This window comes from Lingula anatina, chromosome 3 (assembly GCF_051362555.1).
Source record: "Lingula anatina isolate TDL-2025a chromosome 3, LinAna3.0, whole genome shotgun sequence".
Classification (NCBI taxonomy): domain Eukaryota; kingdom Metazoa; phylum Brachiopoda; class Lingulata; order Lingulida; family Lingulidae; genus Lingula; species Lingula anatina.
This window is the reverse complement of record NC_141769.1, coordinates 25,666,911-25,686,143: the sequence shown is the minus strand read 5'-3', so window position 1 is coordinate 25,686,143 and position 19,233 is coordinate 25,666,911. Positions and strand designations below refer to the sequence as shown.

Genomic DNA, 19,233 nt, shown 5'->3' with positions numbered 1-19,233 from the left:
TTACAGTAGTTGTCAGTCAAAATAATCTGATGACAGTGATCAGCATTTTATTTATTTATTTATTTATTTTATCTTTTTTTGTCGCACACAGTGCATGTAATTTTCCACTGCCCCCGTCGAAACTTTTACAATTTACTATGTCAGTCAAGGGAAGGCTCAGCAGGCAAGTACAGGTAAATGTCACCCTCTCCCCCCCCCCCTCCCCGCTTTGGTCCCGCGGTTACCTTACTCTCATCTCCAGAAAGTACATGTATAAACGACACAAAACAAAAAGGGTATTCAATTCCTTGGCCTTGAAAATTCAAGTAGAATTGTCCTCATCTACTATTTGCCGAGAAAAAATATAAATAATAAATATATAAATAAATAAAATATTCAAAATAGAAAGAAAAGAGAAGAATTATCATCATACCTTCTAGTGAGCAAAATTCTGGACCTGCAAAGAGGTGAAGGAAACGGATATCCCATATGGTTAGAAATTCAACGTTTATTCTTATTAAACTACACGTATGTCAAGACGTACACGTACATCGGTATACCTGTACAAGAGATGTAAGGTAAAATTAAAAAAAAATACTCTTCCCCAGACAGTTATTGTGTAAACAAGAACAATTTTAGCAAGATTCAAGTCAGCTCCAATAATGTGCATGTTAAATGTGATGTTTCGTTCGGTGAAAATGTTCATTATGCCTTACAAATCTCCATCTTTTCACAATCGTTACGTTCGTTAGCTAGGCACTAGACGGTGGCGCCGCGACGACAAAAAGGGGAACTACCCTGCAATTACTGCACCACATTTCGCATATACAGCATTGGTCAAAAAGGTTGTCCCACCCCCATTTCCATGTTCTTATATTTACAAATGATCACCTCGCAAGTGTAAATTGTTATAAACGGTGCTTTTTATTCTAGATACCTTTTTCAACATGATAAATGGTTCAGAAAATACAAAATAGTGTCAAAAATATGCACATTTTATACCGTTTAGTAAAATTTATAACAGGTGCCCCCTCAAATCCAATGTTTCACTGTAATTTCCATAGATGTTAAGAAATGTCTATTAAATTAAGAAGACGCCATCTAATGTCACCAAATTTACACACAATTAGCATTAGGATGTGCTCGTTAAAGGTCGCGTGACTAATAGCGTGTGCGTCTACCGGGTACTGCAATTATCTCCTGTAGATGGCGCTACAAGCCTTCAACAAGGGCAATAATTCTGTTTTGTGAAGATTGTCTCATTTATCCTAAAGGGCGTGGCGGAATTGGTCCAGATTATTTGGGAATTGGTTCGCCTCTGCAATGCACATTCAAATTAATGCCCAGGTAACATCCATGAAGTCACCTCTTGCAAATGGAGTGAGCTATCTGTTGAGAATTTTACAGTAAAAATGCCCCCGTTACGTTTTGTTCAAGAAGGAACAATGTACTAATACCATGGGCTTAGATTGTTCTCCAAATACGGACTGATCTAACACCTTAGGCAATATTATGCTGCACACACCCTTCAACGAGGCATTTTTCAACATGTTTACGGACCCACATTTGATCATTGATGGGATACAAGAAATAACTTCATTCAGCAGCAAAACCGACTTCTTCCAGTGATGGATGGCCAGGTTCAGGTGCCTGTGGGATCTCTGAACGTAGCACACTCAGCTGATACATCACTCCATCTTCAAGAACTGACTTTGGGGTTAACTCCAGGCTTCATAATGACAGCACACCTGCTCACACCTCTCGCCTGACAAGCGATTTGTTGTAGAAACACAATGCTCAAAGGATGGAACCACCATCTTTGAGCCCTGATATTAACCTTACTTATCACCTTTGACATGAATTGGAGTGTGCAATGCACAGGAGAACCATCCCTCTAACAATCTGGACCAACTCCTCCAAGCTATTTAGGGAGAATCGGACAAAAACCGACAAAACAGAATTGTTACCCTTTTTGAAGGCTAGTCGCGCCGTCTACAGGAGATAATTGCAGTACCCGGAAGACGCACACGCCATTAGGCAAGTGACCTTTTACGAGCACATCCTAATGCTAATTGTGTATAAATTTGGTGACATTTGATGGCGTCTTCTTAATTTAATAGACATTTTTTACAGCTATGGAAATCACAGTGAAACATTGGATTTGAGGGGGTACCTGTTTTAAATTTTACTAAATAGTATAAAATGTGCATATTTTTGCCATTAATCATGTTGGAAAAGGTATCTGGAATAAAAAGCACCGTTTATAACAATTTACAACTGTCATGTGATCATTTGTAAATAATGGTTAACAGAAATGGGGGTGGGACAACCTTTTTGACCAATGTTGTATATCAAAAATTTATTAGAAACGAATCCCTCTATGCATTTTCTTTTCATTCATTCTTTCATTCATTTAATAAATTATTAATTTATTAATTCATAAATTATTTAATAATTTATTAAATAAATGAAAGAATGAATGAAAAGAAAATTAATTAATTAATTAATAATTTATTAAATGAATGAAAGAATGAAGGAAAAGAAAATTATTTACTTATTTATTTATTTATTTATTTATTTATTTATTTATTTATTTATTCAGCTCTAACCACAAATAATAATTATTCTTATTATATTTATTTATTTATTTATTTTGAGTCTAAAATCCATAAAATGTTCGGTAGATTGTACAAAATAAAAGTTCATAAATGTTTATAAATAAGAAAAATATTGACATGGAAAGTTTGATTACTCAACAGTAATTAAAAGTAAAAAAATCAAGATTTCCTGTATGTAAAACGTTTTAAAATGTGCCATTTCAATTCTATCTAGATGATTTTTGTGCTTCTGTAAGTCTTAGATAAATTGGCAGCTTGTTCCACCCTACCGGTACTACTATGCAAAATGCTACATGTATATTTTTTAACCTAGCTTTTGGAGGTGTATGTTGCCAACGAGGTAGTCGCACACATTTAAAAATAACTTCAAATCAAAATGCCGGTGTAGTTCGCCTTTTAATCTTCACTAGAATCACGGTACATAAATTCAAACCGGAATATTGACGTATAGTCTCCTCTTATGAGTTCTTTATTGGACTCAGCCTTTGAGCTGCTATTTGAGACCTTTTTCGAGTTTTTTTTACTTGTGATAAGTGATTCTCTTATAATGCCTTGCCATCAACGGATATTTATTCATTACCACTATAACGACCATGGTGAAACCACATATAAAATATCCCACCGCTAATGTCACAAATACCAGTGAATAGGAGTTCTTCCAGTCGTATATAGCACCTGGAACGATTAAAACACTTTGCTTGACCTCAACAACATTCTATATTAACAATTACTCATACACTCTTGCTAAAATGATATAATATTTCAACAGAATATCGCATATGCGATTTCAATAAGACAAAAAAAAAAATTCAACCAGTCCATTGGTGTTGTGTTACTATTTTCCATGTTCCAACTTCAAGTATATTTGAGTTTTTTTTTTTCGTTTGGGTTCCTTCTGATGATTAATTGCATATTTGATAAATCGTGGCCAATTTACGCCAGTGATTGGACCTTAACTTAACAAGTCACATTAATGCAATACTCCTCAGCTTATGAACTATGCCTAACTGCGATAATGGAAGTTATGCAAAGCCCCCTTTAGACTGGACGACGTCCTTTTTGCGTCCCGGAGTACGGCCCCGTTTGAGAGTAAAAGAAAATAAAACTTAACGAGCCGAAAACTGGCCGATCATTGAACATTCCTTCTACAACCTCTAACGACCACAGTGATGCCAGTCTCATGGTCGCTCAAAGAACGCAGAATGTCAAGGTCGCACAAAGGACCCCGCCCAGTGTAAACGGGGCTTAAGTAACTGACCGACGTTGGATGGGCTCGTTCTAATTTAATTGGATGGCTCGGAAATCTATCCACTCCTCTGTTCAGTTATACATTTTCAGGACACAAAGCTCTAACTACCTATGGTGCATTACTCAGAATTTTTTCTTCCTCCGTAACTTGAAAATTAGTTATTTGTCATTGTATTGCTACGGCCATCAGTAGGCCTATAACATGTTTTGTGTTGAAAGTCACAGTGGACTTAAAAGTAATAATGTCTCTAGATTTCAATATATTCCACCATTTTAGCACGAGTGTATCTAATGTTCAAAGAACACAGCCTACAAAACATTTAAATGTCTTTAATTAAAATGACTGTCATACAGTGTATAAAGGCAATACTGAATAAAAACCCATTCTCATATCATGAAACTAATTTCATTTGAATTTTTATCCAGTGATAAAAGAAAAATTCACATAAAGAAAAAAAGTTATTCTAAAATTACACACGAATAGCCTAAACAAACAATGACATCAACCTGACCAATACGCAGGATATGGATACACTGTATGACATATCAAGAAATTGATTAAATCCTATACCTGAGAGATACGGCGCTACGGCCATTCCAACGTATAAACCACCGCTCCAGAGAACAAATACTTGATGCACGTGTTGTCCAGACATGACTTCTGAACATGACGCATAGACAGCGGCAAGTAATGGACCCTGACCAAAACCTAGAACTGTTGTTAAACCGAAGTTGTTACATTACCATTAGACAGTTGAATCCAACACAGCACGAAGAGACGGGTGGGAAAAATTCTATTTTCCTATTTCTATATTCCTATTTCGTTAATTTTAATTTTGTTAAAATAAAGTGCGGTAAAGGTGGGGCTTTGCAAAATATGGTACTATTGTCCTCACAGTGTGGCCTGCCTTCCTTTTTGGAAGGCAAGGACAATCATTTTAAATGATTCTCGTCCACAGTGTTAATATAGGATGACATACCTTCATTTTATACTGTCATGAAATGCAGTTTTGTATTAACAATGAATATTTCACGTGTTTTGAATCAAATGAGCAAATATTACTGTTGGAATATCACATACTTCTGATCCAGATTTCAATTCAATTTTAGTAGTTACCTATACTATACGGTATAAAAGCTGTAGATGCCGTAGCAGCATATCCCAGAACCATGTCTGCTGATAAGATAAACGCCAAAACTGCGTGAATCTCTAATATATGTCCCTTCACACGGTCTCCGATCAGGGTCGTAGCTAAACGACTGAGGAAATTGCACACCCCCTCTGTGGTCATGAATCGAACTGCCACATAGGACGGTAAACCCATGTCTTCTAAGTGCTTCATCTGAATATAAATCAAAGGGTGCATTCCCAGATGTTTAGATCGATCCAGAGATTTAGATTTAGATCGACCTAACTCCCTGGGGGTTCACGCTAAATTGCAGTCAGCCAAGCGCGCACCATAGTTAATTACCCCCTTACAGCTTTTAGTAGGCGGAACAGACGCTTAAGCCGGCTAAGCTGACAGTAATCTAGTGAGACTCCCCACAGGGATAGATCGATCTAGAATCTATGGGAATGGGGTCAAAAATATACAGCGTATACAACGTATACAGGTGAGAGCTCAAGTTGAATAAGTTGAAAATTATGCACATATTGCAGTGTTCGTATCTATAACTAATCGGAACTGTAACTTTCTAGTACTACGTTATTTCCAGGGGAGTATTTAGATGTTGCTTACTAATATTTCAAGTCGCAATTGTATTCAAACTGGTCCTCGTGAATACGCTTAAAAATCTAGGGTCATTTTCGATCACGAGAAAAGTGTACAAATAAATGACTATATCGATCGGGAAATACACAAACCGGGCACATCGTTATCATATATCGTATATAACGCATAGATTAGCTCATATAAATAAAAATTATGGTGACATTTAAGTTGAAAATATTAATCATCTGTACCAAAATCCCAGTTGAGTTGACATGTCCAATTCCATTTGCTACATTACTAAGAAACCACATAGACAGTATGAAAATTTGCTGGCCCCTTCCAAAAAAGTCGCGGTCTTCCTTTTTACGTTCTGGTTCAGCTTGAGTGTCAGGATTTTGGAACCATCCAAGGGTCAATAACGCTTAAAAGAAAATATGTCATTATATTTTAGAACCATGCCAATATTTCCGTCTTGAAACAAATGCAGTAGATTAGCTGTGATAACATTTTGTTTGTGAATGCTTCATTCTCTAATTGTGTCGTAGGCGCTCACCACTTAATACAAACAGTTTATACGATAAATACATGTTCTTCTATTGAAAAAATACGCCCCAAGTCAAAAGGTCTACTATATACACCCCTTTTGCAATGTGCAAAATTACAAAGAAAATTTAGACATAAACCAACGCTTTTTATTAAATTCTAGAAGGATTTTGTTCACATAATTTTACTATTGGTACAACCAGGAATTTTGGTGCAACCAATGAATAAACTGCGCGACCACAGTAAAGAAACTGAAGTAAGCTCTTATTTTTGTACGCACCTCACGACACGGGTACCCTTGTAGCATTGTACATAAAGTGACACGTTTTGGTAGGGTAGTATATATATAGTACTGTGAAAAAAAGAGACAGATCGATAATCCATTGAATAAGAAGGATGCTTATAAATGCAAATATGTACTTACCAGAAACAAGAAAAATGCCAGCAAGTACAAGATAGCCATATCTCCAGCCTACCGTCCGGAACAGCCATTCAATAAGATTTGCATAGAGAACTGTACCTTATCAAAAAAATAAATAAATAATAATAATAATTTGGAATTATTCCGTCCTTATACCGTTTGTATCTCTCTATCAATAATTGAAAGTTTGTATAAATGTACCTTTATACTTTCTCAGACAGCGAGAATTGCTATTATAGAATGTTTAACATCTTCAACATAAATTGCATTTAGTTTACTGTCGTAAAATACTTAAAAATACTACTGTTTTTCATAGGCTGAAATATTCTCTTAGAGTATCCAATGACAGACCCCTCACGCAAGACAACAAAAACTAAAAATTGCTGTCGTGATGTAGTTGTAACACAAATTTACCATTTTGTGACAAAACCGAACGTTGGGTGAGAAATGTCAACAGGTCAAAGGTGTCTTTGCTTCCATGTAATTTTGGGAATGCGCCATCTTTATAACACGGCAAATTACAAACAGAAAAAAAGTAAATAACTTACCAGAAGCCATAACAAGTGGACTAAAACTTTATATTACAGCAATTTATAAACAGGAAAAAGATAAGTAACTTACCAGGAGCCATTACAAGTCGATTAAAACTTGTAGCCAAAACATGATATCTGTGATCCCAAGGAAACCATTCCGCTATCCTGAAGGTGTATACCAGTCGAATGGTGGCAATGGGGAACCCAGTCATTATGCCGTGTGTAAATATTAGCCTTTTTCATCTTTTCCGGAAATTGAAATTGCATTGTGGGTAGGGGAGCCCTGCTACGTCGAAACACTTACAGCGGTGCTAAAAACCATGGCTGGGTTTACGTGCTTTTTGTCCCGCTACTACAATAACAGTAAGCGAGATCGACACATGAGGTTTAATAAGTTCCCAACAAACCCGTTAGAATGAAAAATATGGTAGAAAGAAAGGAAAATATAGCATGTTTGGATCAAAAGCAGGGCACCGCGTTTGCGCTGAACATTTCGAAGGCGGGAAGAAAAACTATAATATTAGGAGATCAACGCGGTGCTTTAATAAAAAACAGAAATGCTTAGTTAAACAACGAATATAACTAACTATCGGCAAATAGAACTCGGGGGTAAAAAATGCGAGAAAAAAAAACATTATAAAGATTTGAAGAAAAAAATGAAGAATAGGCCGGGGCCTAAAAATTAAGAAAAGACTTCAAGCATGAGATTATGGAAAAAGAAAGTTAAAGCTGTGAAGTTTTACACGGGGATTCTACTTACAAAAAATTCAAAGAACTTTCAAAGAACTTTCACGCCTTTTTGTGTAACAACAAAGAGAAGGTTTGAAAAGTTTTGTATGTAATATCCTTTTTGTGTGTGTTTTATTGATAAGTGATCATTTTAAATGTTGTAGGCCCATCACAGGTTTTAGTCTCTAATAATCCTTAGCAGGGTGGGTTCTATTTTTTTAACGTGAGACGTTAATAAAATTTTTATTATTATGCATTCAGTCCCGTATACGTATTACTGATTTGTACAAACGGGGCTCATATTATCAAGATCAACAGAGACATACGAAGAAGAAAGTACATCGGCTCTTGTTGAACGCGTTATCGGCGAAATAAAAAGTTATTTATTTCTGAACTCAATGACAAGAGAATTGGAAAATACAAAAAATGCAGAAAAGCCTTTCTGTAAGCTACACGTACATAATTACATTTATGGTAAAGACAAAATGGATAATAAACATAATCCAACAACGTATTTTGTAAAGTAATACAAATATGCTTAGTATTAAAGTAGGCCTACGTATATTTAACTGTCTTAGATAGTTGAAAAGTATGAAATGTGTGGGAAACACTTTATTTGAATGATTTAATTGTCTGTGATTGAAAACGATGAAAATACGCATGAAAACATTTAAAAATCAAATAATTTGGCCTCTTGCTACAATTTTGTTTTTGTTTCAGTTTGACAAAATTTTCATACTTGTCAGACCGAAAGGCTGACATTTTTTACCTGTCGTAAATTTTGTACATATAGGCCTACTAGAGTAAGACACGGTATACTTTAATTATCGACTGGGAAAGAGTCGAGAATTCCTGTCTCACCTATTTAACTCTTAAAAGGTTTTAATTACAGAGGAAAGGTCGTAGTTGTGGCCGCCCGCCTTACCGAACAATTGAACAAGTAACACCTGATGCCTTATCAGGTACCAAACGATTTAAGTTCATCGACGAACGATCTGCGTGTCAGTTTTACCTGTATACACAGTAGCTACGAGTCAAACAATGCAGAAAATCTTTTCATTTTATCACTCTAAAAATCTCTTAAGATAGGCCTATCCTTCAAACAAGACATAAAAATCGTAATGAATTGACACTGCCGGTACATGAGGTGATATCGCCACAGCTTGCATATATACATGTACAAAATTGTGAAGACGTAGGCCTGCGCACCTGTCCACACTCTTGAAAGCTGTGTACGAGTCTACTGGCTTTTTTGATTTTATATATAAAAAATAAAGAGTCTCTTTCGCATATCTTTATTATCGGAAGCATTTAAAAGAACTCCGAAGCTTTAGTTCGTCATCACTATTGAAAGTACAGCCAAGGCTCGGACGCTTAGGTGAAGTCTAGTTGTAAAGCGCATCGTATTTAAACTGAGAAAGAAAATATTTAATTGCTTGATTCTCCGTCCAAATAGCTGTTTCTTGCCTACAGTTTACGCATTTCTGTGCTTCAGCCACCTTTTTAGTTTGACAGAAAGCCATGCACGCTTCATGCGACCTTTTATATGCGCACCTTGTACATCATCTACACCTAGCATTGCCATGCTGGAAACAGCAGAGGACCACTATGACCCCTGTGGCGCGCGGTTCCTGTCATGCTCACTTCGTATTTCCGCAAAAGATGAAAAAGGTCTATAAGGAACGTCGCAGATGGCGCTATGGATGACAGGCCTAATCCGAGGACTAATACAGACATGAACGTTATGACTCTGATTCTTGGTTTGATCACAGACACTTCTTTGGCGGCTAAACATCCAAAAGCAGCAGAGGTGAATAACATGCTTTCAATGAGACCTGGAATTATCGAAAATCATTGATTTGTTGGGTAAGGAGCTTATTAAATGTGGTGACACTGCTAGTATATATACATGTACACATGTATATATAACACGCTTACCTTCAGCTTATTGTGTAGAAATTGAACAGTTTTATATTCTATCATTATAAATAACACTACTACACAGATCAACTTGTTGTCAAGGCTTCCACCTACAACTGGGACGTCATGCAAATACCAAAATGTCCCCAACTTAATACTGGTGCATTTGCACATACCCGGTAATATCGTTTGTCTATGATCTGTACTATAAGGCTGCCTGCAATTTAGCTAAGAGAGCCGTATAAACGGATTCTCCACGTCTGCTGCAAATAATAACTGAACTAAAAAGCAGGAGGCAATTAAATAAACTGTGCTACTACCCATACACGTAGGCTGTATTGGTAGGTAAACTGCTTGGTGTGAAATGGACCATAGCAAATAAGGCCATTTTCAGATCATCTGTATTAAAACACTTAGACTGGTCCTAACACGTACCGACTGGTAAACACTCTACGGTTTTTTTTTTTTTTTTTTTTTCGCCATAAATATCATGTTACTAAAATTCATAAACGTATCACTGTTTACCGTTTGATGACTGGGATGACAAAGATATTTACCTATGGTCGCAAGGGGTCCACCTACTTGTACACGTAGGTCATGATCCTGGGCAAAAGCAGCGTTAAACACACCCCAGCTCATGTTAAATCCACTAGAGGTCATAAAAAATAAGACTGAAATAAATATAAACTTCCATCCGTAATACATTGTAGATGTGTAATAGAACCCGAATACAGGTGTCGTTTCTACATTTAATTGTTACAAGATCGCATGGGTGATCGTCGACAAACGGCAGAGCAATGCATTTTATAGTGCATTCTATAGTGCGATAAAGAATGAATCTGGCATACGGTACACAGAACATATAGATAGCCGATTTAAACTTGGGCGAACAAAACGAAAGGACTGACAACGCGTTACAAGACCAAAAGCTAATTGGATTAGAGCATTTCTCACGCTCGGCTGTTTGCATTCGGACCACCTGACCTCCCGTCTCTGTTAAGGCCCTATTTCACACAGACCACGAATCCCACGAATGGCCATGAATTGACAAATTTCACCATTCGTGGTTGAATCGTAATCAGTTCGTGAAGTTCTTAACAGATTCGTATCTATTCGTAGTCAGTTCTTGACCAACAGGAATGGGTGGCAAAAACTTTGATGCCCCTATTTCACACAGACCACGAATCCCACGAATCGCCAGGAATTGAAAATTTGGTTGAATCGTAATCAGTTCGTGAAGTTCTTAACAGATTCGTATATAATCGTAGTAAGTTCTTGCAATTCTTGATCAATCGGGAATTCGTGGCAAAAATTTTGAGCTGTTCATAGTTTTGGCCACGAACTCCCGATTCCAAAAAATCGTAGTGAATTTCTGGACAATATTCGTGCGATTCCAGCCGAATCCCACGAATATTCGTAACACTATCGCACCTGTATCGTAACTGAATCGTAGAGCGTGTCGAATTAGACCAGAAAATTGGCAAAATCTCACGATTCCAGCCGAATCCCACGAATATTCGTAACACTATCGTACCTGTATCGTAAGTGAATCGTGAGCGTGTCGAATAAGACCAGAAAATTGGCAAAATCTCACGAATCCTCACGAATCCTAAAATTTGTCAATTCCTGGCGATTCGTGGGATTCGTGGTCTGTGTGAAATAGGGCCTTTAGTTAGGTGTTGCTTTTTGAATATTGTATTCTAAAAATCTATCTATCTATCTATCTATCTATCTATATGTCTATCGTTGAGTTTTTATGACTCTTGTCACTAAGACAGGTAGACAGTTGCGGATTCAGGACGGGGGTGAGGGGGTTCATGACCCCCCCTCGGTTTCTAGAAAAATTCACACCAATATCCCCCTCTTAATAATAGAAATTTGAATGGCTGAACCATAGTTTTAAACTGCATCAAATGGCACCGTTTGCCCTCCAAATACACCAACCCCACACCAAAGGGGCAAGAGCCACCTTCGCATCGCCTGTCATTCTTAAAGAAACCTGGATCCCCCTTTAAATAATCCTGGAACCGCCCCTGGGTAGATATGGGTCGTATGAGGCAGGTCTTCGGGAGGTTGAGACAACAAGAACATATTGCATGGGAGAAAGTTGTAAAAACTGATAATTCTGAAATGCATCTTGGGGGACAGTGTACCAGGGTACATATAGCATAGTCCTCTCCCTCGGATCTCTATAAAAAAAGTCTTTTTTCAAACAGTTAAATGTGATATCTGAGAGAACGGTTCGACCATAAATAATATTTAATTACCGGGTTTATTATACAACTGATGAATATTATATACCTCCATGCACATTTTTTTTTTTTTTTTTGTTTTAGCCAAATCAAGTTTTACTCCTTTTGAATATTCTGCTTATAGAGAATATGTGTGTTGATATATATATATATACCCCTACTAAAAAAAGGTCACCCCTAACGCAATACGTAAAGAGACACATAAAATCATGTCATGCACCAATGGTCTTTATTCGACTTTTTAAAGGAATTTTTTTCACAAAAATTAATTGATTGTCCCAAAAATAAATTAACTAACCTTAGTAAAAGTTTCAAAGCCACTTTTTTTCTATTCTGCACTGTATACTCTAGATTGGAGTATTTTAACATTAATAACAATGTAGCAAATTGTTATCTGTATAAAATGTTATGGCCTTAGGGATAAAAATGTATATCAAATATTCATGAAGACTTCACATAAAAAATTATGATGTGACGAGTCAGCAAAAGTTATTATTTACAAACAAATTTGAACAAATTTCGTTTGTGGTGTTGCAAAGTAAGTGAACCCCAATACTCGTGATGTGTGAAGGGTGGGGGTTGATAAGACCCAGGAGCGGATCCAGAGTATTTTCTGAGAGTCTTCCAAATTATCTTTGTTGATCCATCTTCCATTTTTGACCATCTTCCGACAGAAAACATTAGGTGGCTGACAATGTAAACTTGAAAATTTGACCGTCTTCCAGAAGACCCAGAAGACGGCCTAAATCCGCTCCTGAGACCATTTTCTTTACAAGACTAATAAACAGAGTTATAAATGTTTAACTCAATGATAAGTAAACAGTAGGTATAAATGGTTATTTCAGTGATAAACAATTGAATAGGTGATGAGCAAGGCTGCGTTTGAGTTTTGGACTAAGCTGGTTTATAATGATGTGCAAGTCAGCAAGATTCTCTACACTTGTACTGGTACAATGTATCTACCCGTAAAAGTGAAAAGACTGACAAGGAATATCATAGAAGTCTGAAACTTAAAGTAGGTAACTGAATCGGCAAAGCAGGTGCCCAAGTGGTATACAGTAGTAAAATATAGGCCTAGGTGTCTGGGTATTCTATAAGGACCCCTTTTTTGTGCAGTCGCCGTGACCACTATCAGAAGCAAACAAGAAACCCATGGACAATGGCAGTTTTGGCAACAGCAACTACTATAATCAGTAGAGAAAATAACTATAACAGCATTCATGCAACAGTGGACAGTTGTGCGGTTGATCCCTGCTTGAAGTTTTACAGAATATTTCACTGTCGTAAAATGTTGTAAACGTGTTGTAACGCTTCAACAGATCGATTGAACTGCTGGGAATTTCTCATCGAAGTAAAACCCGATGAAATTTTTTAACTGAAGATTTAAGTTGAAGGTTGGAGATAACTTCTAGCTTAATCGTATCGTGCGCATCAACAGACTGAATCGAGCGCAAAATGGGGTCTAGTGACGCCCCATGATATAAGTAGCAACATGTGCCTCAACGGAGACTACCCCTCGAGGGTAGAATTGAGCATGTGCTGAATGCGCATGTGCGTAAATAAGTTCTGGAGATTGTTGTTGCCATAAAATGTCGTTTGACTACACATAACTTTTCTTTGTCCCACAATATTATTGTACAGTGTACCTTTTTGATAACCGGTTCTGCTTGCCAGCAGCTAGATAGTGCTCAGGGTGAGATCGCTCAGTGTTAATTCAGATGAAATGTCGCACGGACCCGTTACGGTTGAAAGGGTTTCATTGGGGTCACTTAGCCATGAAGCAAAAATCTACGTAGTGTCAGTGTACTAGCATAGTGCACATATCTAGGATGTATTATGGATGGAAGTTTGTTTTCGCCTCATCTATGTATTCCATGACTTTTAATGGATTTTACATGAGCTGGGGTGTGTTTAACGCTGCTTTTGCAGGGGATCCTGACTTGGGTGGAAGTCTTGCTATAATAGGTAAATGAATTATACTCACTATATGTAATAGATAGACCCCGACTCAGCGAGGGTTATGTGGCATACACGAGTGCGTAGCACGAGTGGATGTCACATAACCCTCGCTGACGAGGGATCTATCTTATTTAGACCACGGGTCTATCAGAGGGTTATAACGCATTCATGTGAGACGTGCGGTTATGCGAGTTACACCACGTCTGAGACTTTTGATCTTCACTTCCACCGTGGTCTAAATATATATAAGGTTAATTCATATGGCTTTTGTAAGTGTGACATGAACCAATATTCATTTTTATTTCATAATTTCAGGTCTCATTCCGAGCATAATGTACGCTTCTGCTGCACTCGTATGTTTATCCGCGAAAGAAGTGTCAGTAATCATCCCAAAGTTAAAGATCATAACGTTCGCAGCTGTACTGGTTCTAGGATTGGTTTTGTCATCCGTAGCGCCCTCTGCGACATTTCTTATATTTACACACGGCATCATGACTGGATTTTCCATTACTATCATTAGACTGGAGTACACCTTCAGGATAGCGGAATGGTTCCCTTGGGATCACAGATACCATGTTTTGGCCACAAGTTTTAATCGACTTGCTATGGTTGCTGGCAAGTAATTCATATGTTTTTTTCGCGTATGGATTGTGCTACATGTGATATTTAAAAAATAATAATTTGTAATATCACATCAAGGTTATATAACATACATACGGTATGTAACTTACCAACATCTCTAAGACAGTGAAATTTATTTTTAAGAATAAAACCTAATTTGGCAGCGTGTTGCTTTAACTGCGGTTATGATAATTTCTCTGCTTCTCAATTTAACAGCATTTCATTCTCACTTGAGGTGTTTTGAAATTTACTTACTCTATCGTATATAATATTTTTAAAAAATGTTAGCTTTAAAAATCAATAAAAAAGTGGGATTCAGTGATATAGATGACATCACTAAATTATTAGGCACGGTCGTCTATGCTAATCTTATTGAATGGCTGTTCCGAACGCTTGGCTGGAGATATGGCTATCTTGTACTCGGCGGTTTTTTTCTTGTTTCTGGTAAGTAAAAACATTGCTACAATGAAACAGTCACATGTATATTAAAGGGATAATAACTCTTCGTTTCGGCCAATAAATCAATTTTCCTGGAGTAAACAACAATTTTCCCATACTCACCAATGGTTAATGAATCCAAAAAAAAGTTGTTTTTTTTTTTTTGTATAGCCATCAATGGAGGTCACGTGGTCTAAAGACAAGCTCAGATATCAGAATAATAGCTATAACTGCCGTTTTTGTGGTAAAACAGAATATATTATATTTCCATGAGTTATTCACAATGTTTTTATTGTGAAATATAGATCTCATATGAAGAGTTATTATCCTTTTAAGTATGTTGATTTCCATTGCCAGAATAAAGAAGCTATCTTCATTTAAGAAATTCTATGTAGTAGGCCTATATGGACATATTTGGCGTCTAGGAGAAAACATCTCTGTATATATCGTTTAACTTTAGTTGCATCTATATGGGCGGCCAAAAGGGCAAAAATTCATGTCGTCGATTCAGTCAAGTTTCGTCGATTCACTGCCTTCCCATCGATTCAGTTTCAAGGTCAAACAAGCCTGTTATAAATTCAGCATTAATTTTCGTCAATTTTCAAACATTTCTCGTCAACGGTGTATTAAAACCAATGCTGTTACTATTCTCGTCGATCGTCTAACTTTTGCTCATCGATCCTGCAACGTCACTTCATCATTCATCGATCGATCGCCAGTAGACGAGAATTGCCGAAAATAGATGCTGAATTTATGATAGACTCGTTTAAACTTGAAACTGAATCGATGGAAAGGCAGTGAATCGACGAAACATGACTGAATCGACGACGTGAATTTTTGCCCTTTTGGCCGCCCATACATCTAGCAAAATATAATTGGTATGATTTTGCAATTTCTTTAATGGGAAGTATTTTATAGTGTTATTACCACTTGGATCGTTCCAAAGGCCTGGCACTCAAGCAGGACCAGAAAATCAAGAAGCAGACAAGAAGGTTTTTGGGTGTGGTCAGCAAATTTGCATACTGTCAATGTGGTTTCTAAGTAATGTTGCAAACGGATTTGGGCATAGCAACTCGACTGGAATTTTGGTAAAAATGCTGAAAACTTTGCACTGTCAACATTTTGGGTTAAAGATCTTTTGTCAAATATAGTGGCCCTTTTATTATTATTTTTATTTTTACCAAATGCTTCTTAATCAAATTCCAAACAAAAATGTCTTAAAGGTATTAAGAGTAAGTGAATATATTTCTTGTATTATTTTAATGCGTATTTTGCGTTGCCACGTGCCTTTGGACTTCAAGTGCAAATTTAAAAGGCACACTCCATGGGTTTGGAAATCCCCAAAATGCTTTTTTGCCATCCACAGCTTCTTATAAAACCTTGCATACACCTTAAGTACGATTTTACCCCTTTAAAAATATTTTTCTGGAACGTACCGTATGTTGATACTTCCATTAAACTAAGGAAGATGGCTGCTGGTAATAATGACTGACCAATCATTTTAAACTAAATCAACCAATAAAGATTTAATTAAAGGTCGAATTCAAGTGCACAGATGACCAGATAAAGAGGGCTAGATATATGATTCGTTGGTACCAGCTTGTTTCCCCGGTAAAATCATTTTTGGCGGTTAAATCCCATGGAGTTGTCCTTAACAGAAGAAGGAGAAATTGAAAATGACAATTATGTATATGTGTGTGTCCAATTTGGATAATATACAATTATGTTTGATTTTTTTTACAGATCAAGCACTTAGAAGACATGGGTTTACCGTCCTATGTGGCAGTTAGGTTTATGACGACAGAGGCAGTTTGTAATTTCTTTAGTCGTTTAGCCACAACCCTAGTTGGGGACCGTGTGAAGGGACATATATTGAAGATACACGCAGTTTTGGCGTTAATCTTAGCGGCAAACATGCTCTTGGGATATGCTGCCACGTCACCTACAGCGTTTATACCGTATAGTATAGGTACATTTGAAATGATTCCATAGTGGATATGTTTGAACTTGAAATTGTGATTAATATGATGTGATAAATTAAGCATGGTAGTTGCTATGATTGTCCCTTGACACTGTAAACGTTACTACACCTGTATATTTAATGTATTGGTACATCTTTCGTTAAGATGTATCCAGTACCCATGCCTTCCCAAGAGGGAAAAGTAACACTCTAGATTTATGTCTCCTCCATCCCAGTATACCACAAACTATCAAAGTCCCATTCATAACAAGAAAGAAGACAACAATGAATATAGATTGTTCGAGATTTGGCCAAACAAGACCGCTTTTATTATTTAGTCCCACTATCCTAGTCATTTTAACAATAATAACAATATAGCAAATTGTTGCCTGTATTAAATGTTTTGGTCTTAGGAATAAAAATATATATCAAATATTCAATAAGACTTATCATCCTAAAAATTATGACGTGATGAGTCGGATATAGACAGTATAGGCGTACTGCATTTGGTATGCCCAAGAATTGGTGAACAGAACTTAAATGCTTAGAAGAAGGGGTTTTTCTACCCTTTCCGACTTCCCAACCCATATTTCTCCGTTTCATATCGTGGATTCTCCAAAGCAATGCTAATGCAACGTTTCCGTTCTGATAACAGTTCTAGGTTTTGGTCAGGGTCCATTATTCTCTGCTATGTATGCGTCATGCTCAGAAGTTATGTCTGGGCAAAACGTGCAACAAGTATATGTCATCTGCAGTGGCGGTACATACGTTGGAATGGCCGTAGCGCCGTATCTATCAGGTATGAAATTAAACATAATTAAGAAGCATTTGTTTTAAAATAATTATTTCTATATATCGTACAAAACTGTCAGTATAAGTTAAGTATCCTAGCAACTTGGGCATTTAAAAAATAAAATTTGACAACAAAGAATCGCTTCTTTTCTAGGGATCGCAATTTCTTTTTACAATATGTAAGTGGATAATGTTTTGCATCAAAATGCATACCAAATCGATAATGCAGGATATTTTTTCATGATTTCAGGTGCTATATACGACTGGCAGAACTCCTACTCATTGGTATTTGTGATATTAGCAGTTGGGTATTTAATATGTGGCCTCGCCATGTTCGCTATTGTAGTTATAAATAAAATTTCCACGAAGACATAACATTCTGAGATAATTCCTTTGCAGAAGTAATTGGGGTATTTTACTATCATTTTTCTTATTTGTAACCATATGTCTAGGTGTACTGTCTACCGCCGCAACAGTAAAATGATTGATTCCAACACTTTTAAAGACAACATGTCAAACACACGTTTGAGGCATGTAAGAAATGCGTTGCAGTGTACAAAAGAAATATATTTTTCTACTATTCCTTTATTAGCATTGATACAGTGATTTTTAATGGACTGCACGTTGGTCAAAGTGCTAAAAACAACTCAAAAGAAATCTGTAAAAAGTGCAAAACGCCTTCCTTCTTTCTTGTGTGTGTGTGTGTGTGTGTGTGTGCTGGAGATCATAAGAGAGAGGTGTAGCTGGGGCACTCAAGGGTTGAAGCAGGGTCCCTGGTCGGAAAGATTAAGAGATTTTAGCATGCTAGCTTGCAGCGCCTCCTACGGCAGCTGGACAGTATCCTCCCCATGGAGGCGAAATGACCCCTTTGTAATGACCAGGCGTCTACCTGTTCTTATATACCGCTCTATACCGCACTTCACTGTATTTATATACTTCAAATAATTGTACAATCCAAATGGTTCCAAATAAACGTAATCATGAATTATAATTTTTATATCGCTTTCGTTAGGGTGACTGCTGTTCTTTGACTGTTTTGCATGAATCTCAGGATATGAGACGTATGAGCTGCTTGCATTGGCATTAAAGACAACGTTGCCAAAGTTTTACAACAATCACCCATGACTAACAGAAAGCGTACGTACTTTGAATTTAGGATATTAAATTTTGTATCCTCAAAGCATTACGTAACCAATTTGGAATATATAAAATATTATTTTAATTAAAATTGTAACTTTAATATACTATGGTCACGGTGACCACCGGAGCACATTATATTACAATTTATATTTTACCCATATCCATACCACAAAACAAAAACATTTCCTGTGCTTTTCAGTGAAACAACCCTCGTGACATCAGTGTTTATTGGCGGGAATGCGCGCCTGTTGGGTGATCCCGCGCCCCCCGCAAGAAAACGCAGTAGATACTCCAGCGCAGTAGACTACTCCAATCATACTGCAAACTGCAGTTGACTACGTATACTGCAATCATACTGCAAACATACT

At 36.9% G+C, this 19,233-nt stretch overlaps 2 protein-coding genes and 1 long non-coding RNA gene across 5 annotated transcripts in view; 1 reads left to right on the top strand and 2 right to left on the bottom strand.

Annotated features, from left to right (window-relative positions):
* Window positions 1-2,772: 2,772 nt before the first annotated feature.
* On the bottom strand, window positions 2,773-7,281 carry LOC147763134 (monocarboxylate transporter 13-like). The gene is made up of 6 exons (XM_087009177.1): window positions 7,143-7,281; window positions 6,525-6,620; window positions 5,809-5,978; window positions 4,963-5,188; window positions 4,417-4,560; window positions 2,773-3,272 (listed from the first exon to the last, which is right to left on the bottom strand). Exons 1-6 carry the CDS (start codon window positions 7,264-7,266, stop codon window positions 3,118-3,120), a joined length of 915 nt encoding a protein of 304 aa, XP_086865303.1. The 5' UTR covers window positions 7,267-7,281; the 3' UTR covers window positions 2,773-3,117.
* Window positions 7,282-9,062: 1,781 nt separating this feature from the next.
* LOC147763133 (uncharacterized) lies at window positions 9,063-10,708 on the bottom strand. Its single transcript, XR_015333513.1, has 2 exons — window positions 10,261-10,708; window positions 9,063-9,618 (listed from the first exon to the last, which is right to left on the bottom strand). It is a non-coding gene; the product is annotated as an uncharacterized LOC147763133 (long non-coding RNA).
* The window catches only part of LOC106153917 (monocarboxylate transporter 13-like), a 53,339-nt gene continuing 43,658 nt past the window's right edge, over window positions 9,553-19,233 (top strand). Inside the window, exons 1-7 of one of the 3 annotated variants that reach the window (XM_013528066.2) lie at window positions 13,499-13,920; window positions 14,230-14,529; window positions 14,884-14,979; window positions 15,892-16,061; window positions 16,717-16,942; window positions 17,589-17,732; window positions 17,976-18,400. In XM_013528066.2, coding sequence (XP_013383520.2) covers window positions 13,785-13,920; window positions 14,230-14,529; window positions 14,884-14,979; window positions 15,892-16,061; window positions 16,717-16,942; window positions 17,589-17,732; window positions 17,976-18,100 — 1,197 coding nt within the window. In that variant the 5' untranslated portion in view covers window positions 13,499-13,784 and the 3' untranslated portion in view covers window positions 18,101-18,400. Of the gene's footprint in view, window positions 9,650-13,498; window positions 13,921-14,229; window positions 14,530-14,883; window positions 14,980-15,891; window positions 16,062-16,716; window positions 16,943-17,588; window positions 17,733-17,975; window positions 18,401-19,233 lie in introns of those variants that run through there. The other 2 variants (XM_087009175.1, XM_087009174.1) reach the window with 2 other exon arrangements.